At 40.8% G+C, this 26,478-nt stretch overlaps 1 protein-coding gene across 1 annotated transcript in view; it reads left to right on the top strand.

Moving 5' to 3' along the window:
• The window catches only part of dpf1 (D4, zinc and double PHD fingers family 1), a 42,403-nt gene extending 27,804 nt beyond the window's left edge, over positions 1-14,599 (top strand). Inside the window, exons 9-12 of the mRNA XM_034603872.1 lie at positions 8,717-8,836; positions 11,234-11,346; positions 11,992-12,073; positions 13,553-14,599. Coding sequence (XP_034459763.1) covers positions 8,717-8,836; positions 11,234-11,346; positions 11,992-12,073; positions 13,553-13,623 — 386 coding nt within the window. The 3' untranslated portion in view covers positions 13,624-14,599. The remainder of the gene's footprint in view (positions 1-8,716; positions 8,837-11,233; positions 11,347-11,991; positions 12,074-13,552) is intronic.
• Positions 14,600-26,478: the final 11,879 nt, after the last annotated feature.

The raw sequence follows: 26,478 nt of genomic DNA, 5'->3' as shown, positions 1-26,478 counted from the left end.
GTGTGTGTGTGTGTGTGTGTGTGTGGACTAAATTGTAGGTGTGTGTTCTGGGTGTGTTTGAGTTCTGTGTTTGTGTGCACCAGTGGACTTTACTGTACGTGTGTGCTTTTGTTTCATCTGTGTGTGTGTGTGTCTGTGTGTGTGTGTGCTCTCATTGTAATTGTGTGTTTGTGTGCAGCTCCTGAGAGGCTCTCCTCATTAAGCAGTGAGGCGACAGGAGTGCAGAGTGTGTGTTTTCACACACCGCTGCTCCGATACAACGAGAGCCTTTTTTTTCCACCTCCTTTCCTTCTCTCCCCTTTGTGCCTCCATCCTCCTCCTCCTCCTCTTCTCCTTCTGTTTCTCACTCTTTCTTTCCCTACTTGCCTAATCTGTTCTTGAAATTCCACCCTGCCTCCTTATTTTTCCTCCACCATCGTTTCTCCTCCTCCTCCTCACTCCTTCCTATACACCTGCTGCACTGGAGTGTTTGCTGCCTCCCATAACAGTAACATTGAAAGTGAAAACATTCACACTCAACCCTTCCTTGTTAATTCCTATCGGAGAACCACAGCCTTGATTTACCAAGTTTTGCGTTTTTGTGATGTTGGTAACCATGGCAACAGTTTTTTGTTCACTGACTAAATGGCGTACCTTTATCGAAACAAACAACAGAAATGCATGTAACCGAAGTGAAAAGGAAGCATATAAAATCCCTTGGAACAATATACAACCAATCAAGGACCAGAAAGAGAGACAGAAACATGAGGAATGAGCAAACAAGACAAGTCAACAGGTAGGGGCATTTGATTGATGTGTGTGTGTGTGTGTGTGTGTGTGTGTGTGTGTGTGTGTGTGTGTGTGTGTGTGTGTGTGTGTGTGTGTGTGTGTGTGTGTGTGTGTGTGTGTGTGTGTGTGTGTGTGTGTGTGTGTGTGGTCCAGTTATATCTCACATTGTGGGGAACTAAATCATTACATTTTATAAGACATGTTTTCAGGAAAGGTCAAGGTTAGGTTTAGGTTAAGGTTGGGTTTAAGTCAAGTTTAGGTTAAGGTTAGGTTTATGTCAAGGTTAGATTTAGGCTCAAGGTTAGGTTTAGGTTAAAGGGCCCATATTGTGTAAAATACATTTTCTGGGCTTTTACTATCCGTAATGACTTGAAGTGGGTCAGTAGGGACCCTCAAAGTATGAAAACAGTCACTCCGTGGACTTTTTCACTCAGTCCATTCTAAGAAATATGTTATTGAAACGTCTCGTTTCATACTTCCTCCGCCATATGATGTCATTCGGGATCGCACTCGTCTCTCAGCCCCACCCAGTCGGTATCAGTCCAGCCTCCGAACCCACCACCACTCCTCCACACCACCACCACCCCTCCATACCGAACGTGACACCAAGCAGACATGTTGCTGAGCTAGCAGCTTGTTAGCTACCAAAGGCTAACCACAACAGACAACACTGAAGAAACACTGCAGCGTGGAGGGTTAGGGTTAGGGAATGAGGGAACAGAATGAGACCGCTGATAGGCCTGGTCGTGTGTCACTCAAAGTGCAGTCAGCCAATCAGAGGAGGGGCTCAAGAGGCAGGCGAAAACAGCCTGTTCTGTCTGCAGCTCCAGAGAGAGGCAGAAGAGAGGACATGGAAATACACATTGCAGCAGTTTTTTCTACTTTAAACCACTGATATATCATTTTAGGGCTACCAATACCTCAAATTAAATCCCAGAAAGGTGTAAAATATGGGCCCTTTAAGGTTAGATTTAGGTCAAGGTTAGGTTTAGGTTAAGGTTAGATTTAGGTCAAGGTCAAGGTTAGGTTAGGTTAGGTTAAGGTTTTGGTTTTGGTTTCGGTTTCGGTCAAGGTTAGGTCTAAGTTAAGGTTAGGTTTCGGTCAAGGTTAGATTTCGGTCAAGGTTAGGTTAGGCAGGGGCGGCTCCTGGCATAGGCGACATAGGCGGTTGCCTAGGGCACAAAATGCCGAGAGGGCGGCACAAGAGGCTGATTTATCATGACGTGATACATGCAATGTTAACCAATGCAGTAACGTCACACCATCATCCTCTAACCCCAGGGACACACCGGAGGCAGAAGCGCCACAAAGCGCATCGAAAAGCTGTCCGCCTCCTTTCCGCGCCCCTGTTAATCAATTGGGCTGTTTGCATCGGCAGCGAAGCGCCGGGAAGTGCCGGGAAGTGCCGTGAAGTGCCGGGAAGCCCCGCGGCCGGCTCGCGATCTACAGCGATGGTTTTCGGGGTCTGTTCTATTTTTTCCGCTCGCCGTGAGCGAATCGGGCCAGAAAGCACACTGAAAATCGATATTAAACGATATAAGCGATATATTATATATTATATAAATGATTAAATATGCTCCCATACTTTCGATTTCCCCGCTGTTCTCCTGGAGTTTCAATTTCCCTGATTTTTGCCCCCACATGATGAAATTTCCCAATCTTTAATTATGTACTTATTCCACACATTTGTCAGTTGTGTCTAAACAGGGTTACCCTAACCCTAAACAGACACAAGCACACAATCTGTTGTGGGGGGGGGGGGGGGTGGCGTCTATAGGCTTGCGTAGGTCAGTCACCTGTGAAGACCATCATCATCATTCACCCCTGAACCAGTGCGGAGAAATCTGCTTCCTGTGTGAACAGCCAGGCGGCTGCTTGCACGAGAATTGCACATAATTAATGTTTATTTTTGTCGACACGAATAGCTAGGTAGCTGTCAGTACAGCAGATTTCAGACTCTTTTATATTTTTTATTATATATTTGTATTGTTTTTTTATAGCCTACATCCAGTACTTATAAATATTTTTTTTGTTAACTTGTTCTATTAACTAATGAATGTACCTCTGGAGTGAAGGAAGGAATTTGAATTTGAATTTGCATATGTGTTTGTGTGTGTGTGTGTGTGTGTGTGTGTGTGTGTGTGTGTGTGTGTGTGTGTGTGTGTGTGTGTGTGTGTGTGTTTGCAATCTGAAATCTCGCCTAGGGCTCCCCAGGGCCGGCCCTGAGATTAGGTTTAGGTTCAGGTTCAGGTTACGTGATATGGTGAAGTTTAGAGTAAGTCCCTAGGAAATCTATGTAGGTCAATGTAATGTCCTCTAATGTCATGGAGACACAGCTGTGTGTGAGTGTTTGTGTGTGTGTGTGTGTGTGCGTTTGCAGGAGGCAGCGGTAATTCCTCTCTGATGGAAGCGCTAAGTTGATGAGGCTTCCACTGTGGCTAGCCAGAGGAGGAGATTATCGACCAGCCAGAGTCAGGCTGTGGTTTTGGTTCCAGAGTCTTGGAGGGAGATGGAGGAGTGAAGGGTTATAAGGGGGGAGGAAGAGCAGAGGTTGGTGGGGTAGAGAGAGATAGGGCGATGCTGGAGGAAGAAAATGGGGGAGATGCAGGATGAGGATAAAGACACCAGGTCACCCTGTTCCCCGACCATTTCCCCCCCCCCCCCTCTTGCTGCTTTTTCTTCATTACACATGGTAAGAAATGTTCCTCTAATGCAGGTCAGCATTAGTTAGAGAAGATACACCTATTCTTCAGATGCACATTTTCTCTCAGACGGTTGAGATCATTTCTATTCCAGTCCAGGTTTTCCTGACTTTTAAAAAACCACACTGGCAACTGTGGGCTCAATATGAGAAGCTTAATTTGAATACTTTTGCTGTGCTAATCGCTGTCACTATCCATTTAAATCCACACATCTCCAAATGTTATGGCTATTAAAAAAAAATTCTGACAAGCTGATGAATGTCTGTGGGTTGAAAAAAAGATCCTACTTTGTAAATCTTAAGGTTAATACCCATTTAATTATCAGTGTTGTTTTTCTAACCTTATATGTTTTGGACATACATAGTTTTCACAGAGCAGTGATGTATAAAAAAAGTAATTTAAAGAATATATGTAACCTGGTCCCGCTGCATCTCTGAATCAAAACAGAAGACCTTCTTGATGATGTCGTAAAGCAGCGTGGGATCTTGGGAGTTGTTGTCCTCACCCCCATTGAGAGATTCGGCAGTAGAACATGCAGCAAACAACAATGAATAATCATCATCCATTACGAGTGAACAACACAAGGAAAAAAATACCAGACTTGCACACTGGCCAACATTGTGTTTTCCCTTCAGCATACGTCGTTTGCCCCTGAGGTTAAAGCAGAGATGTGCAAAGCCACGGGTAAAGCTGATATGACGAAATTAAAGTGCGACCAAAATTAAATAACTTGTTACCTTGAATACCATTGGGGATTTCTCTGGGTTTGAACATTGTTGGAAACATTTTGGATAATGCATGTGCACAAATCAAAAAAATAAGTAATATCTGTCTTGTTGTTTTTATACATTTTGTCGAGGATTTATTATATATTACATTTTAAAATGTAAGGAATCAAGCTTTTCAAGTTTCAATGTTTCCTTCTGTTCTTCTCCCTTTTTATTCGGTCTTTTGTTTCCAGAAAACCACAATTACTCATATGTTAGGCTTGACCAGAAAAACTATTTTAAAACGTCACTTGACTGAACCGTTGAAAGCATTAATGAAAATATGAACATTCTTAAAATGAATATGTGAGAATGTAAATACGAGAAGCTCAATTTGGAAAAAGGAGCTTGCAGTGAGCAAAATAACAATGCAAGGTAACGAAGGAGCAGCATGGAGGAGGAAATGAGAAAAAGGGGAGAGAGAAAAAATATTATAAAGCAGAGAGGGAGGAAGGATGGGGAAGGGTAGGTGCTGGGGGGGGAGTTGTTGGGGGGGAGGGAGTGAGGGATGGGGAGGGGGTGAGGTGCATTTGAGGATTCATCTCTTGCTGGATAATTCCCAGGAGGATCTCTCTCCAACACTTGAAAGCTGTGAAGTGTGCGGTTCTGCTCATACTCCTCCTGGTAATTGGAAGAGGAGAGCAGAGGAGGGAGGGAATGCGGGAGGGAGGGAGAAGAGGGTCAGGTAAAGGAGGGAGGTAAAAAACAGAAGAGGAGGAGGAAGGCTGAAGCAGGTAAAGATTTGGAAACAGAGAGGGACGGGGGAGCGGTAAAGGTAAACGAGGGAGTTAGGAAGAAGAGAAAAGCAGAAAAAAGCCACCTGACTTGTGCCATCTTTCTTTGTTCGCTTTCTCATTTTCCCCCCAACCTGGCATATATCTCTTTTATTTTTGCTCATTAGCTCAGCCCTCTTTATTCCCTCTCTCTCTATCACGGTCCTCATCCCTCCCTCCCTCCCTCCCTTAGCCAGCAATGGCGTGTCTGTGGTTGCAGGCGGCTTCTGAAACATGGCCACAGGCGTTTAATCATTGATGGAGTTTTTTTCCATAGTACAGGCAGGCCAGCGGGCAGCCCCAGCTCACTCACATGCATCAGGACCTGCTGATTCACTCTCTGGGGCCTCACACACACACACACACACACACACACACACACACACACACACACACACACACACACACACACACACACACACACACACACACACACACACACACACACACACACACACAAACAGGCACGAGTACAAAAGGTAGAGATGCACGCACATAACAGTAGCACACAGACACAGATAAAATGCAGTCTGTGTGTGTGTGTGTGTGTGTGTGTGTGTGAGTGTGTGGCTATCCGCATGTGTACCAATCCCACCAGGGATTGCGAGGCCCAATCAGCAGCAGTGAGCCCAAATAAAAGCAGCGAAGATAAAAGCAATTTGTTTGACCAGTACAAGGAGGCAGAGACGTGTTTGTATTGGCTCCAGGCCTGCACACCATATACACCCAGTCTCTAAAGTTTATCCATCCCTCAGCTAGACTCAGTAAACAGCTGGCTGTGTTAGTTTCTTAAAAAGTAAATACACTTATAAAGCTACTGTATTCTCCTACTGCATAACCAGCGTCATTTCAGAGCAGCTATTTTATTTTGTTACCTGTTTTTATATGAAGCAGGAACTCTTCATACAGTTTTCACATCAGGTTCAATGTCCTGCTCTTAAGCTATGTTACCAATGCAGATGTACAGATGTTGGTGATCCATTAAAGCCAGGGTTGGTAATCTTGGAAAAGCTTTCAGAAGCAAGCTTCACTTTGAAAAAATACAACCAATACATCTCACCCTCCCATCAGCCATCTTGTCAAACCTACTGCCCCCAACACATGAACGCTCACTGTTTGACAACTGCTAGAAGACGACTTTTCCGTGACTCACTTGCTAACTTCGGGCTATCATCTTCGCTTCAGCAGTGTATGTCTGTCCAAAGACCAGAGTCTCTGGTCATGTGCAGTGATAGCACGGGCAGGCTGGCAGGCTGGCAGGCTGGTTTGTGACAGACAGGTACGCCAGTCAATTGTTTCATTCGGTCTGAATGAATGGTCACGTTTATTACAGTCCTGTGAGGGCCACAGACTCAGACTGTTTTTGTTGTTTTTTCAGTCGATTTATTGCTAGCTGTCAGGATGTGAAGACAGTGTCGACAAATAAGATAAATATTACCAACCCTGCCTTTAACTCTTCAACTGGTACCATCATCAAGTCAACATTTTAAATTTGTCGTTGACCCCCTCGATCTCCGGTGGTAGTGCTCCGTTTTCTCTTTACGTCTTTGCTCGGAGCATCCAATTCAGATTTCTGACACTTATCATCGTTTTGCCTCGTCACTGACCCAATATGGCTCTTTGCTACTGTATGTTGCACAATAGAATAGCACATTTCTGAGGGCGCTATATCGCGCTTGTTTCACCCAATAAGGACACTCAAGTAAAATGTCAGATACGAAATACTGTGCACCAATGATTTTTGATTCTGAAAAAAAAATGAAACTCTCATCATTAGAAAAAGCTGACACCAGCAAGATCACAGGCAAGAGATTATTGAGAATTATGGAGGATGGAGACGTTTGTGTTGAAATACAACATTGTGAATTTCAGGTGGAGCTGCTTGCTTGTAGCTAAGATCCAGACAATCCACTCTGGTCGGTGTATTCCCCCTTCTTTTCTGACTTGCAGTAAATCTGTGCCACTGAAAGTCTATGAATACATCATAGGATTGAGCATTGTTACTTACATTTGATGATTCAGTCTACTTATACTAGTTTACAACCTTGTTATCCATCATTGTATGAAAGTACACATTCCAGTAACTGCAGTTGTATGTAATTATTTATATATATGTAGAAACTATGGTTTTTGCTCAGTGTAACCCTGTTGAATTCTGCAGGAGCAGGTACATCTTCTCATCTCCCTCCCTCCCCTCCTCTGTCTGTCTTTCTGTCTCTCGTCCTGATCTGAGTATTTTTTTAATATTATTATATTATTTCTCGGAGGATTAAAGCCAGACCCTGTGGAGTAGAAACCCAATCTCTCTCGCTCTCTCTCTCTCTCTCTCTCTCTCTCTCTCTCTCTCTCTCTCTCTCTCTCTCTCTCTCTCCCCCCCCTCTTTTCCATCAAATTCGCCCTCTCCTCATCCCCCCTCCCCGTTTTGGACAAATAAGACTCCACCCTGAAATGGATGGATTAATGACCTCTCTCTCTGTCGCTCATGTAAAGACACACACACACACACACACACACACACACACACACACACACACACACACACACACACACACACACACACACACACACACACACACACACACTACATTAACAGTATCACCTCCATTAGTAGTATTTAGTCTTTCTGCAGGATGACTGGTTTACTATGCATGCATGTGTATATGTGTGTAGCTGTTGCTCCGTCCTGCCTGGTGAGTCATTGTGGAGGACACGTCCAGAACATCACATCTGAAGAGAAGAAAGCACACATACAGACTCGTCTGCAGTGGTTATGTGATTGTTTCCATTAAAGTGATTATGCAATCAAAAGCAGTAAGACAGGCAGGCGGACTAACAGTCAGACAGACAGACATAATGACAGAGGGATAACACACACACACACACACACACACACGCACGCACGCACGCACGCACGCACGCACGCACGCACGCACGCACGCACACACACACACACATACATACACAGCACTCAGGCAAGGGGAATTTCTCTCTTGTTAATAATTATTATGAAACGGCTTCACATGGAGCGCTTGCCTCTCCGTGCTCAGCATGATGGCAGGTCTGTCCCAGCAGTCTCCCTACACTCACACACACACACACACACACACACACACACACACACACACACACACACACACACACACACACACACACACTTGTCTTTCTTCAGTTTCTTTCTTCTTACAGTATTTACCAGACCTCATAAGCGCCAACAGAACCCTCTGTCCCTCCTCATCCCCTCCCCTCTCACTTCCTGGGTGAACAGGGGTTTTGGCAAGTCCCAGTCGCTGAAGCTGGCCTGCACCAATGCTTGTTTTTACTGAATCAAAGAGAGAGACAGACAGAGTGTTGTCCCAGCTGGGATGGTATGCAATCTATAGTGGCAACTGGGACTTAGTTACAGATTGACTTTCTTCTTCTTTGTCTTACATCGCATTTTACCTCTAATCACTCTCTGTCTCTACAATACTGTCGGTGATGTTTCCTCTTTCTCAACATACCTTGGTGGCCGCTGCTTTGTTGATATGTTAGGACTTTTATAGACTTTTCCTGTCCAATCTGTCCTTCTGTTGAGAGATTGATGCAGCTCCCTCGCTGACTTTACTGAGTTTACACTCTTCATCCCACTCTTCCAGAGCCCAGGAGGGATTAAGCTAAAAATCCCCATTTTCCTCACCCTCTTCTCTTTTCTTTTTTTTACTTCCAGCCAAGAAAGCACCGGACGGCTCAGTGATCGCCAACGGCTACTGCGACTTCTGCCTCGGAGGTTCAAAGAAGACCGGCTGCCCTGAAGACCTTATCTCCTGTGCAGACTGTGGACGCTCAGGTAGGGCACCGCTGAAGGGGATAATTGGCAGGAGGAAGGCAGTCCTCTGTTGATACACATTTTCCAATCACTTCCTTTGTGGAGAATAGATCTACTACATAACTACATGCAAGTTTCACGTAACAAGTAAAATGGATGGACCATACCAGTGTTTTTTGTTTTGTTTCAGCCCATCTGCTACTAATCATGTACAGTATACCTAATCGCATTAATAACCTTTTGCTGTAGTGTTTTTACCTTTTTGTTGTTGCTTGTTGAGCAATAGATTTTATTTTTTTTATACAGTTTGAAAATCAATTTGCAGAGAATTGAACCTAACCTGAAATGGTGGCCCTGAAGGACAAAATTCATACGGTGAAAGCTTATTTGAGATTCTCCTGATAAATATACAGATGAATATCACCTACATACAAAATTGTTATTCACTTAAGTTAGTGAACAAATTAGCATCATCTCACACTGTGACTTTAAGTAGTAAGCGTAAAACTAGCCTATCGATAGAGCTGGAATTGGTAATTACTACCTTGATTGTTTACTGTCCTTATAGGCCACTATACACGTAATTGTAATTCATGCTTTTATTTGTGTGATTGATGTTTTCTAGTTGGATTAAATGCAGATTGATTTTAAAACTCTGCTGCGTTACCATTCAACAATAACATAACTTACAAAATAAAAAATAATGCATTGTCTTTCCTCAACGTATTTCCTGCAAGTTGATTTTCTTTCTGTGTGTAAAGGAATATGAAGCCTTTGCTTCCTGAAAGGAAGACAGCACATTAAAACTTCCAAAAATAATAAGACATACTTTGGAGAACACAGGCTGTTGCACTAGATTTCTCTTTTTCAACAAAAATACTGTATTTTTGTTGCTACTCGAGAGGTGTCAGGAATTAATTCAAATTTGAAGGCTTATTTTGAAAGTATCAACAGCCAATAATATAGTGATATTCTAGAAACAATGTAATCATTATCTCATTAATCATTGTTGCAGAAGGATTGGGGACTTTATAAAGTTTTGTACAATGTTGAGCATGTGAATTTGTTTAGACAAATCACATTAAATACAAATTAAGATATTCAACAACCTGCATGCAGCTCCCAGTATGTGCAAAACACACAATGATACAGTTTGTGTATGACAGAAGTGCAAAAAACAGACTGACGGGTCTTGTCAAGGTCAGGAATAAACTCACCTTCAATCTGGCTCCTAGTTTCATCTACAGTGGTCATGTCCATTGATCACTGTGCTGTCAAACACTGACATTTCTTGGCATTGAAATATTGAGGGATTCAATAAAATCTTGGTGTGACCTTTTCTAGCAAAAATACAAAATTGTTTTAAATCTTGTTGCACACCTTTCAATCCTGGATTTTTCTGCATCAATTTACAATTGTGATATTATAAACCATTGTTTATTTCTTCTTTTAAGAGGGTCTCGTCATGTATTACAAGGTACATGGATGCATCTATGGGATATGTATTTTGGTTGCACAGTATATTTTATTGGAGTAGAGTTTAAGTGTGATTTTATGTGGTTGTATTATTTACTTGTTTTGTTTTTCTTTCTGGTTACATGTATACATGCAGAGATTGCAGTGTATATAATGCAGAATTTGTGTATTATTGCATGTACTGTATATACTTTCCCCATCTGTTCCTTTTCATCTGACAATAAAAAAAGAGAACCAAAACTGATGTATGTGACTTGTAATGAATGGGTTGATGCATGCAAAACATTGGTATGGTCCTCTTCTTTATATTTTATAATCACTCACAAAGATGAAGGTCAGGTAGTGAGTATGATGTAATAATTCTATTTACGGTACCATGTAAGAGCAGGTACCAGGAAAAATAACAATAGGACACATCGATAATTGTTTTCAATGTCAGTTTGAGTGCACTGCAGTGACACTGTCATGTTGAAAATATTTCCCAGAATCTGTATTTTTCAGAAATCAAATCACAAATTCATGATAATATTTCCTGAGACAGCTCCAATTAAATCATGTTCCTTCACCGTTTGCTAAATATCACAGCTCAATATCACAACTTCCACACCTCATGAAGAATGCTGTCCAAAATTTCTATCAAGTAATTTAAGTTCATTCATTTCTACAAAACACCACTGCTGAAATGTATAAAAAATTGCACATAAGAACAAACAGATAGATGGACAGATAGAATAGGTGGATAATGGATGACTTTCCTCAAAATACAGAAAGTGACAATGAAAAACATTATGTGGATGTGTGCTTGTGTGTGTGCGTGTGTGCATGCATGTGTGTGTGTGTGTGTGTGTGTGTGTGTGTGTGTGTGTGTGTGTGTGTGTGTGTGTGTGTGTGTGTGTGTGTGTGTGTGTGTGTGTGTGTGTGTGTGTTTGTGTGTGCACCCAGGCCACCCATCCTGTCTGCAGTTCACAGTGAACATGACGGCTGCCGTGAGGACTTATCGCTGGCAGTGCATCGAGTGCAAGTCCTGCAGCCTGTGTGGCACGTCTGAAAACGATGTAGGATCTCACTTTATACTACATGTTAACACATGTGGCTGCACACACACACACACACACACACACACACACACACACACACACACACACACACACACACACACACACACACACACACACACACACACAACACCCTGTACATACAGTATATGCATTATGTAAAGTTTTAAACAGTCTTGTTGAGCGTGTATGAACAGTGATTCAGGCGCTGGCTTAGATTCACAGGATGCGAGAGTGGCTCCCTCTGGCTGAAGGATGACGTCCATCCACTGAGCTGTACTGTTGCCCAATTAGTCTCTGTGGAATGAAACAGCTTTAAACCTGTGAGAAAACTTTGAAGAAAGAATTGTCGACCTGAAATAAATGCAGGTTTTATTTAATTCATGAAGAGTAAAGCAGAGTCACGGTGCAGAGAGAATTAGGAACAATTTCAGTGAAGGGAGGTTGTTAGGTCTGCATCTGTGTTTATAATTTAAAAATAACCAAGGGGCATATTTGTCACACCTTAACCCTTTGATTTATATGAACACCAATGCACATATTCCAGTATTATACACATTACATTAATGCTGCTCTGTCCTCAGCTTTGATTTCAAGTCTCCCACTTCATAATGACATTTATCTGAATATTCTCCTCTGTTCCAGGACCAGCTGTTGTTTTGTGATGATTGTGACAGAGGCTACCACATGTACTGTCTGAGCCCTCCCATGTCTGAACCACCAGAGGGTATGTATAACACGGAGCATGAATACAATGCAACACTAAGGAAACTAAGTAGAGCGCATACAGACACTGCATACCAGGACCTCTCAAGTGTTCAAACCTGCATGTAATTTCGTCCAAGTCTTTTTTAGTAAATGATTACATAACAGTACAGTAGGTGGAGAGACAATCAAAACTAGAAGGACCCTCAGTAGAGTGCATACCTCCGCCAAGGCCCAACAGTCCCTTTATATTTAATTAAACTGCACCAAATTGCACACACTCATAGATATCAGCTCCCTAAAGAAGCAAGATTTTTTCAATCAAGATTCATGAATTATTCTCTAACAAATCAACGAAAATGAAAAAGTTTGAAAGACACCCTCTTGCAAAATCTCCAGTTGTTTTTGCATAATCTTGTTTACAACAAACAAACCGACAGGAGTGAAACCTCTTTGGTGGAGGTAATGAGTCAAAACAGTCCTGTAATCTGACACGCTGACTTTTAGGACTTTAAAACATGACTAAACCCGTCGTTGTTTGGGTGACACTCAGGACTCGTCACCTCTTTTTCAGTTCATGTTAATCGGAATAAGTCTCGACATTATATGTAAAGTGCCTTGAGATCATTTATAGTATGATTTGGCGGGTTAAAATGGATTTGAATTTAATTGAATTGAATTAACCACAAGCTGAAATGCTCCTAATGCTGCGTGTGATCACAGAACAGGAGCAGGTACATCTGAATCCAGTAGTTTTTTCCCCACGAAACATAAGATGGCTGCCTTAGGATGTTTGATGGCATTGCCATGGAAACCGGTAGTCCAAAAAATAATCTGTTTCCATGGCAAGAGTGTCACTTGGCTGAACATACAGCAGCAGTGCCACACGTGTTTAACGCTCGCTAACAGTGTCATGCTCTTCCCACGTATGCAACACTTTTGATTTATGAAAGACATCTACTCAGTTATTTTAGATTTATGCTTGAGCAGAGAACGTGAAAGGTTATATTATATACATATAAACATACTGTACTGTGCTTAGTGTTCACACAGCACTTTACAAAAAAAAATACATTACAGCGACAATACACACATTCATAAATACATTCTCATTGAAGTGTAAAAGATGCTGCAAGAAGGAGTGTTGGATTTTAACATCTGTCTCAAGTGGATGTTTAATTAATGGTACAAACCACATGCCAAAATCCACAGCAAAGTACTTGTCAAGTCCCCTGCATCTCCAAACCACAGGCACAGCATGTGATGCTTCACCACGGGGCTTTAATTTACAGTGTTACTTAATGCTGTCTGAAATGAGGGATTAATTCACAAGGCTTTACAATAGCGGTGATTGAACTGCTGATCTGTGATGTGCTCTGTGTGTGTGTGTGTGTGTGTGTGTGTGTGTGTGTGTGTGTGTGTGTGTGTGTGTGTGTGTGTGTGTGTGTGTGTGTGTGTGTGTGTGTGTGTGTGTGTGTGTGTGTGTGTGTGTGTGTTGCAGGGAGCTGGAGCTGTCATCTGTGTCTGAGACAACTGAAGGAGAAGGCCTCAGCCTACATCACCCTCACTTAATCTGCGAAAGCTGCGCCTCGTCCTCTCGGCCCTTCATCCTTTCCCAAGCCACCTCTCCAATGCCCCTCTCTGTGCCTCAGCTGCCTCCCTCCTCCTCTGATCTCCTCGCCGCCACTTCCTCCACAGTTTGTCCCCGCGACCTTTGACACGACCGAGCACACAGCACCCACGGCTCCATACTCATTCTTAAACCCATTCTCCAGCAGCAAGCCAACCTCTGTCCTTTTGTGTCATACACGCTCCCTGTTGTGCTTGAGCAGCCTCCCCCCTCACTTCTGAGGAATTCATCAGCTGACTATAAGTTTGCTAGTGAGACAAACACTCCAGCCTGCCAAGGGCACTTCAGAGGCATACTACTCCACAGGAACCCTCTTAAGGGCCCTTGGAAGAGCCCTAATGATCTTCAGCTGAAAGTCAGTCAAGAAGAGAGTGAGGATTCATAAAATGGATAGGTGTTAGGCCGAGGACAGGACTTGGAAGACCCCGGGTTACCACAGAGCAGTTTGTTAGCCAACTGTGAAATATACAGTACACTGAACCAAGATTTCATATCCTCCCTCCGTTCCTTGCAGTGTATGTCAGAGCTGAGCTGTGGAGCGCTTCTCAGTTTCTTGTCTGCAGGGTTCGCTGACCTGTGCAGATTCAAAGGGAGAGCAAATTGTACAGAATTAAGACTGATGCTCTATCTTCACACGTTTTAAAAAACTCCCCCTTACCGGAAAACAACTGGTCAGGAGCTCAGGCCATCTTTGACCTCACCCTGTCCTCTCTCTCTCTTTGCATGAGGTTTCCACAAATACACAATGCATATTGGGACCGACACAGAAGGCTTTAGAGTTCAAAGGTCGATGAGAGGAGAGATGGATTTTTTCTCTCATCAGCTATTTCTGATAAAACAATGTATTTAAAAATGACATTTTAGGATTAGCAGCTCTCACAAGTTGAACCTGACCTCCATTCACCTGTCCCCTTCTATGAAACACCGACTGTGAAGCCAATGCAAGACTGAAACTCTCCTGGTGCTTGGTGTTTATTATCTGTGTGTCAAGAATGTAGGATTGATGTGTGGTCAATGCAGATCTTTGTCCGGCCCATGCCAAGGCCCAAAAACGTCTTTTTTTATGATTCCCTTTTTTATTTTTTATTTTTCATTTGCATGTAGCCATCTCAATTGTTTTTAAAGAAAATCTTTTGATTGAAATTGAAAAGAAAGCACACTTAATTCGCAATAATGTGTTTGTGATAATAACTGTTGGCCAAACTGGGTGTGTTTTAAACTCTTCGTGTGCCTGTGTGTCTGTTTATGTGAGTTTTTTTGAGCGATACAGAAACTGTAGCCAGCTTCATGCCAGGTGGGATCTGCGAGAGGATTTTTGAGCAGCGAGAAGGTTATATGAATGTCATTTTTTTTCTGTAAAGGCAGAGGTGGAACAACGGCTTTGTTCTGCAAGTCACAAGTCGTCTCAATGTAGTCCTAAATCAAAGTGAGCAACTGTAAAAGGATGAGCCTGACATCTGACATATGCACAAACCAAAGAGTCAAAAAGACAAGTTGTGGACTATATGTGCCAGACTCTTTCTTGGAAGTGACTCCAGGAAGTAAAAGCACCCAGCCAAGACGCTGTCTGGCACACGTTGCCCTTTGTAAAACCATAACTTGTCACTTTCACCCTTTGTAACATGACTTTGTTGAAACGACTGAGAAATAACGTGGTTCTTAGTGAGCTGGAGAAGTGCTGGTAGATGGATTCTGTACGTTTGGCTCGAGCCATCGTACCTGGCTTATTGTTTAGTCTAACTGTTGGCAATATAGCAAAAGTGCTATATATATTCCCCAAAATATGAAACTAGTTCTGAATGTCATGGAAATAACCATTGCAGATTTTACTACATTAAGGAGACTTAATTCTCAACAAATATGATGATGCTAAACTCTTTGGTATGAGTTCAATACTCCACTAAAAATATGTCTTTTGAGGCTCAAAAACATTAATAATGACTTGTAAGAGACAGTAAACAACCCCTGTTAATCTCCATTATATTATATAGACTGTAAATCAAGTTGGATGTCATGACAGCTCCCATAAGTAAAGCCAAATCATCTTGATCGCCCCCTGATGGATGCCTCCTCCATGTTAGCAGATGGGACATGGACTAAACTAAAAAGTACATGTCAAATATTTTTTTTCCAAATATGGTTTCTGCCATTTCAGGTAGTTCTTAGTACTCCAATGTGTTTTCATGTGCTAATCTTTCCAGCAAGTTTGGTTTTGAATATTTAATTGAGGTGTAAAACGCCATGATTGACGGCTGTGACTGACTCACGATTGGTTGAGTGCTTGTACCGGCAGGACCTCGATGCCACGGCTCCACTCAACAATCACCACTGCGCAGAGGTGTCAAAAGGGCAGGATGGCGGCGCCCATATTCGTGATATTTTAGCTTGATTTTGGAGGAAGTGGAGACACATCATCCATCTTTATTTACAGTCCATGTTCTATGCAGTCACAGTGTCACCAAATTATGGCCAAATATCGTGCTTCTGTTCGACCCTCAGTGACGAAACATTTAATAAAGATTTTTGCGATCTTGGTCTTTGAAGATGAAGATATCAAACATGCGAATTAAACTCACAAGATATTGGTGCTGGAGAAGACAAAGTTTGATGGCAGGATGAATTCGTCTGCTAGGTTGCCAGCTCATAACAGCTGTTTTTTTTTATCATCTTTGTGTCGTTCAAAACTCGAGGCCACCTGTTTTGTGAAATGAAAAATTTACAGGAAAAAAAAGTTTTAAAATCTTGCTACCTGTCAGTCTGCTCTGCACGTTAGAAGCCAGTATAATAGATCAGCACTTGAAGACCAAGCTGAAATGTTGAGGCTGAGATTTTTATAAAGTGATTGATCTTGTCAGCCAGCCAGTCAGCCAGCCAGCCAGCCAGCCAGCCAGCCAGTCAGCCAGCCAGCCAGCCAGCATGTATTATTTGAGATTACACTGAAAAGAATATTTTCTTTCTTTCAAGACAACTTTAATGGATGGATTGCAAGGTAACAGAAGTCGAAGTGCTGAATTAGTGGGATGTTTTGTTTTGTTCGTATGGTCTAGAGAGGACATCCATCAAGTGATTTGAGAGCTTTAAGCTTGGAGACAATAGCTGTAAATAGGGGATTGAATTAAGAGCAACAACTGGCCTTTTTCATACAGTATTTAATATTCTTGTGTACATATCAAAGTATGAAACAGGTCAAATTCAGCTGGTTGTGGGTTTTTTGAATGACCATCTCATTTTAATGCTGCATCACATCTCTAAAAGGAAACTCCCAAGATCGGGTGAGCTGTGAGAATGTACCACCTGACCTGCAATCGTGTTTGCCATCTGACACAGGAGGACATTAGGTGCAAATACTGTGTTACCCCTTGATTCAGTGTAACTCCACTGATGCATGAATGACACCTGAAATGTTTCTGATTTCATATTTTGATGTTGTCAGTATTGATTTTTTTAATAACGAAAAGGAAAAAACCTTAAACTGCTGTTGGTTTCCTGTTTATTTCCTGTTTCAGTGTTTGGTTTTGTAATCTGTGTTTTTTCACATTTTGCACAGCGTGGCTGCATTTGCTCTCAACGTGTGTTAATGCCTCTGTGTGTGTGTGTGTGTGTGTGTGTGTGTGTGTGTGTGTGTGTGTGTGTGTGTGTGTGTGTGTGTCTAATCACTTATGAATACTGGAAGGTCAGAGAGAAGCAAACCAAACCAAAATAGTGAAATCGTTTTATTTTGCAGATATTTTCTTTTCAGTGGAACCACTTGGCACTGCTAGGAGATTGTAATGGCTAGTGCAGGTTACAACAAAAGCATGTGCATGAATGCATAACTTTAACACAAGCCACTTGGATCGAGACGTATATCTGTTTTTACCTCTGTAAAAACAGGTATACCTGTAATATCAGTGTTCTATTTGCCACCAAAACAAGTAGTGTTCAATCAAAACAAATGTTATTCTCATTCATCAATCCGATCTTACATTTGTTTTAATGGTAACAGGTTTAACAATGAAATGGATGTTGATGATGTCTGAATATAATGGACATGTTTGAGTGGATGGACGATGACAACTGAAAAGCCTTTATAATGGGAGCCTTCCCGCACCTGATAGGAGAAGCATGGTGGAGTCAAACCAATTTTGATTGTACTATCTGAGGAGGGTGAGGAAGCGATGTTGGGGTTTTGGAAAATGTGGGTATCAGTGTGATTATTCAATGAAACTTGAGCCTTCCCTTTGTATAAATGGACAAACCAATGTGGTGGTGGTGGTGATGAGGTGGGTGGGTCAAACTAAGCCGCAGCAGGAACCTTCTGGTTTAAGTTGACGCCTACAACAACCATCTCCTCCCGCTTTAGTGCTGTTGGGGGGGCTCGGTCAGAGGGTTGAGAGTCGGCCTCTCTTGTAAATTGTCGTTCTGTGATCTTTGCTTGCACTTTTTTCTTTTTTTTTTTTTTTTTATTCCCCAAAAATAAGAAACTTACTGTAAGTGTGTGTGAGTGCGAGTGTGGGTGCACTTTTTATTTTTCAATCTTTGCATTTTTTCAACGTGATTGTCTGTTGTAAACAACACTGGATAAAGATGAATTTTTAATTTGTATTTTTTACCTCGAGAGGAAGATAAAATCTTCCTGGACATTTTTTAACCCCCGTCCCCACCCCCCCTTCTCTCTCTCTCTCTCTCTCTCTCTCTCTCTCTCTCTCTCACTCTCTCTTTCTTTGTCTGGTACTGGTACCTGGGAATGCTTTGAAATATGGACTGTGACCGCATTGCTGTCATCACTGCTGTCAGTCATTCTCTGTGAATTCATACAGCTTTCTCGATTTACCCCGTTTTTTCTCTCTTCCCTCGACTCATTTTTTTCCATTAAAAAGATGAGATTGAAAAATGACCTCTACCTTTGTGTTATGTGTCATTGTGTGTGTGTGCGTGTGTGTGTCTGCAAGTGTGCATGCATTTGTTTTTGTCCCTGTGGTATAAATCACTGAATATTTGTGTGTTTTTTGGACAGCAGTCAGTCTGCTCGTCTGCTTGTCTGAATCGTTGCCAACTAGGCCAGTTTACCAGTCAGTTAAAAAAAAATGTGCAGGACATTCTAGCCCACACAATCCTTCCCACACATTCAGTTGTATTTGCAGACCAACACCAGCCATTGTTTCCTCTTTTTACTGTGCAGATAACAACCTATCAAAGCAGCATGTTCAAAGTCAGTTTTCAAACCTGAATTACCAATTATCATTTCCAATTTTGCACTTTGCAGTTGAAACACGTCTATCGGAACCCCTCTGTTTTCTTTTTTACAGTGCACTCCGAAAACATACATTTCATTTGAATAAAAGAACAAATTGACAAAGAATTTCCAAAAGATTAAGGGACAGTATTGTTTTGCTCCTTTAGCTGCCTTGGGAAATTGGGAATGGGGGGTGGGGGGACAATGGAGGTCCATTGTCCACAATTGTTTTTGAACAACACTGCAGAAGAATACACTTTGCTATTCAGGGCAGGTACAGTTTTTGCTATTTGTGATGTATTCCTGGAGATGAGGCATTCATCATAGCTGCTGTGTTGGCCAGACCTGGCTGAGCAACAGCAGCAGGGTGAAGTCAAGCTGATCAACAATTCCATTTTTTCCTGCTTCCTTCCAGACGCCAGAAAACCAAAAACCAGTGCACACGTTGCTCCTTGGGGAGATATAGGTATTTTTAACAATATGCTCAAAAAACACACACACTTCCTCCATCCATCCTTTGGCAGAACTCCAACCTTATCCAAAATCCACACACACACACACACACACACACACACACACACACACACACACACACACACACACACACACACACACACACATGCATGCACACAACATACACTACAGGCACGTTTACACACATACTGTAGGCTGCATGCACACACACACATACACAGCCTGCAGCCCCCATCTTCTTATGGGCTTCATTACTCTGACCCCAGTCTCCCTTACATCTGTGTATGTGTGTGTGTGTGTGTTTCAATACCCATTAAAATATATGTATGTATATTTGTGTGTGTGTTTATGTTTGTGCATTTGTGTGCATGGGCATGGACGTGTATACTGTATGTCAGTGTTTGAATACTGTACTGTATGTTTGTGTGTGTGTGTGTGTGTGTGTGTGTGTGTGTGCGTGTGCGTGTGCGTGTGCGTGCGTGCGTGTCCATGTGTGTGTATGACTTCCCAGCCAATTACCACATCTACCAGACACACTGAGACTGCCTGGGCCCTGCCAGCCAATCAGAGAGGGGCTGCGCACTGCCGGGCCGGAGGCGGTTGCTATGGAAACCAGGAGGCCTGTTTGTATGGTGGCTGATGGAAGAGTGATGGATTACAGTAATAGGATGGAGGGAGGTAAGGAAGGAGGAAGAAAGGGAAGAAGGAAAGAGGGAAAGAGGGAGGACTGAGGAAGGTATAGGAGGTGGTGACAATGGGAGGAAGAAAGGAACAGCGAGAGAGAAAGAGAAAATTAGGGGAGGGGGAAGGGAGGCGACCAGGGGAGGTGTGGAGGAGGATGGAAGGGGGAGAGAGACTCATACATAAAGATATTGAAAATGTATGAATGCATCTGAAATGAAGCGACTTAAAAAGATGGAAAAAAAGAAGGAGAGAAATGATAAAGGGGAAGTGGGGGAAGAGAGGGGGGGGGGGTCGCTGTAAATGGGGGTTGGCGAATTGAAGTCCTCTCTTTCCTTCGTCTGTCGGGGCTGAGATGGGCGTCTGGCCATCTGTCCTTGGAGAAGATGGAGAGGTAAGTGTGTGGAAAGTTGCAGTCTCACCTTTTTGCATCCTCAGCAGCACTGCAGTCAGTCTGTACCAGAACCACCTCAGTGTTTCCACCCAGTCTCAGAAAGCTGCTCCAACTCAAACTGTCCTGTGAGGGCTGAGATAATGCACGGCAATAAGTCCCATGGAATCTTACAGCTGTGCATGTTTTGACAACTTGATAAGTTAGCCGTGAGCAGGGTTAAACCCAATTAGAAGGAGACTACGTGTTTCATTTCAGCGTAGGATGACCGATTCCTTTTTGTACAAATAGAAAAAAAACTGAAAAGTGAACAGTTTAATTATTAATCCTAATGTTGTGTTGACATTAGCTTTCCTGCATTGATCCAAACACTTTTTACATCCGACATAGACATTGTGTTGTCACCACTGTACGTTTGCTTGTCTTTCAGTTGGCTGCATTGAGAAAAAAACAAACACTGGACGGATTACCATGAAACGAGGAATGTGGAATAGCACTTTCTTTAATATTGTGAGATAGGGCTGTTTTTTGACATTTTCACTGATTCCCCAGGTAATAATTGATGGATCTTGATGAATGAATCAGGCATGCTTAGGGGACTGATATCTGTAAGTGTGAAATTTGGTGCAGCTTGATTGAATTTAAGCGGGCTGATGGGCCTTGGTGGAGGTATGTGCTCTGCTGGGGGACATTAAGTTTCTCTTTTCTTCTAACCTCATTTGACTCAAAATTTAGCGAGGCGATGAAGTAGTAACTCTCCCCTTTGCAACAAACTGATCCTTTCATAAAGGTGACAAAAGGTGGAATTGACCAAAAGGCATAAATATGAATTGTTTAATGTTTGTTATATATGGGTGATACATTTATCTGCCAAATGAGTCTTCACATACAAATGCTTGTTACCCCTTAAAATGAAGGACATTTGTGTGTCCTTTTCACTGGTTGTCACATGTTCATCTGTTTCATTTGAATTATTATAAAATTGCCCAGTAATCCTCAAGAAAAATAGAAAAAGAAAAAGACAGAAATAAGAATACAATGGTGTTGTTCTCCCTTCAGGGTACATTTAGTAGGTTTTTAATCTTTTACATGATCTTCTGATATGATCAAAAGCTCCAGAGCAGCCACCAAGTGGACCTTGGACCTCGACATTGTTTGCGTACCTTTGTTTTCATGGTCAATATCTGAAACAGAAATTAAACCTCAATGTTCACCTCATCAAACCCCAGATTGGAACTCTAGGATTAGACCACAGAGAGGTCAAAATGAAAAAATCTTCAATTACGGAAAATAAACTTATTTAGGGTTCTGGAGGAAAGTGTTGTATCAAATGTTGTCAATGTCACAGTGCATGTGAAAATCTATTTAAACATGTTTTGCAGGGTCACTGAGAACCCAAACATGAGAAACACTATCCTGATATATTTTGTCAGTTCAAAATCATGTTCATATGCAATTCCGAAGAATTAGCTAAATTTCTACATTAAGTATTAATATTAATAAAGCAAGTTAAGTGTTTTTTTGAGTTGATAAAGCGATCGCTTCAAGATGCCTAGTGTTAATCCAAATAACAAAACTAGAAGGGCACTGAGAGACCACTCCGCCAAGGCCCGACAGTCTCCTTATGAAAACACATCTATATTCACTAGATCTGGATTTTTATTTGATCTGCACCAAATAGCACCAAATAATAAATATCCCTCCCGTAAACATGAATGATTTTTTTCGTGATGATCCATGAATTATTCTCAGAGAAATCAATGAAAATAATGAAAAATAAATCCTGGATCCGCACCAATATTTGATGAGTTCTTCCTTCACCCATACCATGTGCTTCCACCAAGATTAGTGATAATCACTCCAGTGGTTTTTTTGTAACCCTGCTAACCATCTGCAGGGTAACAATGCAGACGAAAACCTCCTTGGTGGAATACAAACGTCCTCAAACCTTACACGGACTAATTCAAAAGCTGACTACTTCACATAATCACACCATAACCTTCATTATCCATGTTGGATCTGTATAACCTGAGAGCCCAAAGGCAATTAACAATCAAATCAAATGAATCAATTAGCCAGTTAATCAAGTGACCAGGACCAATGTTAATCAAAGCATGTGGAGTCAGAAGAGGTTTGTGTACAATAGGCGAATTGAGAATATTGCTCACATGTCTAATTCAACATGTAAGCAGTGATTTTAGTTTTGTGCTCGACAGTTTTCCTGCTGAACCACACTCAGTTCTCTCTCGCTGACAGACAGGGAGTGAAGATGCTTTGGAGGCAGGGATTAGGCTAAATCTGTGTCTGGGGAACCCGACTCCACAAAGCTCCATTCAAGTCAATTAAAGATGTCCACTCACATTAACTTCTGGGCCAAATTCAAAAACACACCAAAGTCATTGGTTAAAATCCATCACATTTCTGTGTCATTTACTGTCATCTTTAATGATTATCTGCCACAATTTGCACTTTTGTGTTCTACGGCTTTGAAGCCGAAAGCGTAATTTACTTGTTTTTTTAGTTTTGAGGACACAGCCTATCAATGATCGTCAGTTTGCAGGACGGATATTTTCCAGGTGGTTCTGCAGTGCAACAGTATTCAAAAGAAACAGGTGAACTTGAAATCATAAATCAACACTGCAACCTAGAGGCAGACTACTGCAACAACATCTGCTGCTTTTTGCTGCAAAAATCAATCAAATGCAAAATAGAGTAAAGGAGAGGAGTTCATTTCCTAAAAATTTAATCTAGACTCTGATTTTATATATATATATATATATTAGTTTGAATTTGCACACTTTCAGTGATAAATTTTACTAACTTGTCTATCAAAAACTTCAGCCCATTTAATAATGATCATCTGACTCCATACTTTGTCCTTTTTTCCCTCTCTATGTGTTTACACTATTTACATCTTAAATTAGATAGAAAGCCAAACAGTACGGCTCATTAACAGCTGCATTTGTTTATTTCCCCTAACAATAAAGCAATTACACTGGGCAAACACAATTATAACACTGTGTAGTGTCTTCCAGTTCATGTACTGCTGTGAGATTTACATGTTTGGTTAATGTGAAAAATGAATGCCGGCAGAGTAATGGGAAAACACAAGGCTGATTAAATAAAGCCTGAGTCTTTATCTTATTCCTGATGTTTTCAATGTGTTCTCTGGCATCCACCAGCCGTCTTGGCATTTTTCCAATTCAGTTTTAGTCAACCTTTAGTTTCCTCTATTTGACTTTAATGATTTTTTTTAACTTGATCGATGAGTGAACCTATAATCTGATTTTTACTTGAGTTGGCTTTTTAGGAGCCAGCTCCAGCTTGTGGCAGTGATTTAACTGAATTTACAAGAACTTACCTTCTCAGACTGATTTAAACACTGAATCGATTTATTGCAAGGTTATGACAGTAGTCACTTTTTATTTCCAGAGTTTACTTACTTAAGTGTCAGGGCAACAGAGCTGACACAACTCAACTAAATGTTAAAGTCAAGTGTTGCTGGAATTTTGTCTCACAACGAACCAACTAAATATCATTAATAATCACAATCATTAATCAAATATTAAGGATGAACCATTTTAATTTTATCAAATGCACAAACATCTCAGAAATGACCAAAAACATTCTTCAAAAGCACTTTTTCAAAGTATAATATTATGTTTTCCCTGTCGATTCTCAAGAGATTGAGTAATCGAAATAACTGAGTACATTTACTCAAGTACTGTATTTGTTTGTATTGTACTGCACAATTTTTTTAGGTACTTGTACTTGTATTTAAATTTGTGCCACTTCATCCGATTGGACTACTTCTTTAAATGATTTATTTTCTGTAAGAAATATCAGTTGGTTTCATTGTAATGATTGTTCAGGTTCAAAGATGCAAAGCTGAACTTTGTCTTTTCTATTTTCTGCCCTGTTAATAGTAGTTAAAGTCATTGCTTTAGCTTTACCAGCTACAGTGGGGACATACTACGAACACATTAATGCACGATCAAACATTCTAATCATCTAACATATAACAATGACATTATATTATATTCAAAGAAGCTATTGTTCTGCAGTAAAGATACTTTTAATTTGAATACTTAGAGAACATTTTGCTTCTAAAACTTCAATGCTTTTATACAGAAAAATAATGACCCATTCTGTTCGGTTAATTTTCATTGTACCTGTACTTCACCCTTGAATTTCTCTAGAATTAAATAATCTCTGTCAAAGAAAAGGAGTTCTTGATTTACAAATTGGACACTTTGACCTTAGAAATAGTAGTAACAATAGAATCCCCTGCTTTGTAGGCTATTGAAACTTCAACATTTTGAGATGGATGGTTTTATGTGAAAATATAAAAATGTTGGTTATGAGACATTTCAGGATTTGTAATCATAGTCATTTATATTTCGCTGGTAAATTTCTGTATCATCCCAGAGTTAATATTGCAATTTCTAAAACCATTTAAAAACATTCGTAAAATTGTCAGTCCAATTGTTTTGACTGTAGATAAGAACATCAAAAATTCAATTCAATTCAATTCAATTCAATTCAATTCAATTCAATTCAATTCAATTTTATTTGTATAACGTCATATTAAGACATACATAATCTCAAGGCACTTCACATAGTAAGGCCGAAACCAGACAGTATTATAGAGTTTAAGCAAACACTTTTCGACATTGGAGAGAAAAAACTCCCCCATAACAGAAGGAAGCTTCGTGAACCAGACTTTGTGTGGGCAGCCATCTGCCTCGACCGGTTGGGGTGAGAGGTGAGAAACGGGGGAGAGAGGAGAGGTGAGGGAGCAGGTTATGGGAGTGTAACTTAGAAAGTGGGAGAAGCCCATATGTTAGGTTTGCACACAGTGTGTACCTTGATCGTGGGAAAAACAACACATGAACCCATATCTCAGTGTAACCCGAGCAAAAAGGTGCTGTGACTCAGTTTGCCTGTTGCACATGTTCTAAACACGCCAGCAGAAGATGTTGATATCGAATAAAAGGAATGAACATCAGAGAGTTTTGCCGCATTAAAAGTCACTGATGCAAATACGGTTTAAATGCATTAAAACATATTTACCTCACAATTATTATGAAGCTGTTGCTCCAGGTCTGAGTTACAGTGACTGTGCAAAAGGAAGCAGACATAAAATAAACAGTTCCTCGTTATACAGTGTGAGTCAAACATGAATTTACAGCAGGATTGTAAACTAGTGGTGGAAGAAATATCAAATCTTATAAGTATCAATGCCACAGTGTAGAAATATTATTATTATTATCATGTGATAAAAATTTTAGAAAAGAAGAACATTTTCATCAAATTACTGTGTGTGTACTACTTATTCTGAATGTTTTATTTACAGAATAATGCATATTTTATTTTTGGATTATAGTTATAATAAATTAATGTGTGGATTTTCAATATATTATATACTACTCAAAAGCTAACTCGATTAGCAGATCAATTGAGGCATATCTTAGTTTCTTATAGTTTATTTCTTATCCCTTTTAAATGTATAGTTTATATATTATTATATGTAATATTTATAATAATCATAACAATAATAATAACAATGATCATTATTATTATGAATAATAATAAACTAAACTAAATAATAAGAAATAAGAATATAAAGAATATATTAAATTATATTACATTATATTATATTATATTATTAATCTGAATATGGAAAGTAAAGAGTAACTACAGTAATCAAATAACTGTTGTGGAGTTAGAAACACAACATTTGCCTCTGATTCGTCGTGGAGAAGATGTATAAAGTAGCTGAAAATGGAAACACACAACTAAAAGTATCTCAATTTGTACTTAAGAACAGCGTATATATATATATATATATATATATACAGGATATTGTCTCACATCAATCCCATATTCCGCTCGCTCTTGCACATTCAAAGCACACATTTTACACTCATTACACTCTCACTCTTGGTCATCTTCATCCACACCTGATTCAGGGTCATCCCGCACAAATGTCACGTGTCAACATACAGGCGTGCAAATAAACGCAGCGGACAAATA

Source organism: Hippoglossus hippoglossus, chromosome 13 (assembly GCF_009819705.1).
Source record: "Hippoglossus hippoglossus isolate fHipHip1 chromosome 13, fHipHip1.pri, whole genome shotgun sequence".
Classification (NCBI taxonomy): Eukaryota; Metazoa; Chordata; class Actinopteri; order Pleuronectiformes; family Pleuronectidae; genus Hippoglossus; species Hippoglossus hippoglossus.
The sequence above is the reverse complement of the archived record's forward strand: the minus strand, read 5'-3'. Positions and strand labels throughout refer to the sequence as shown.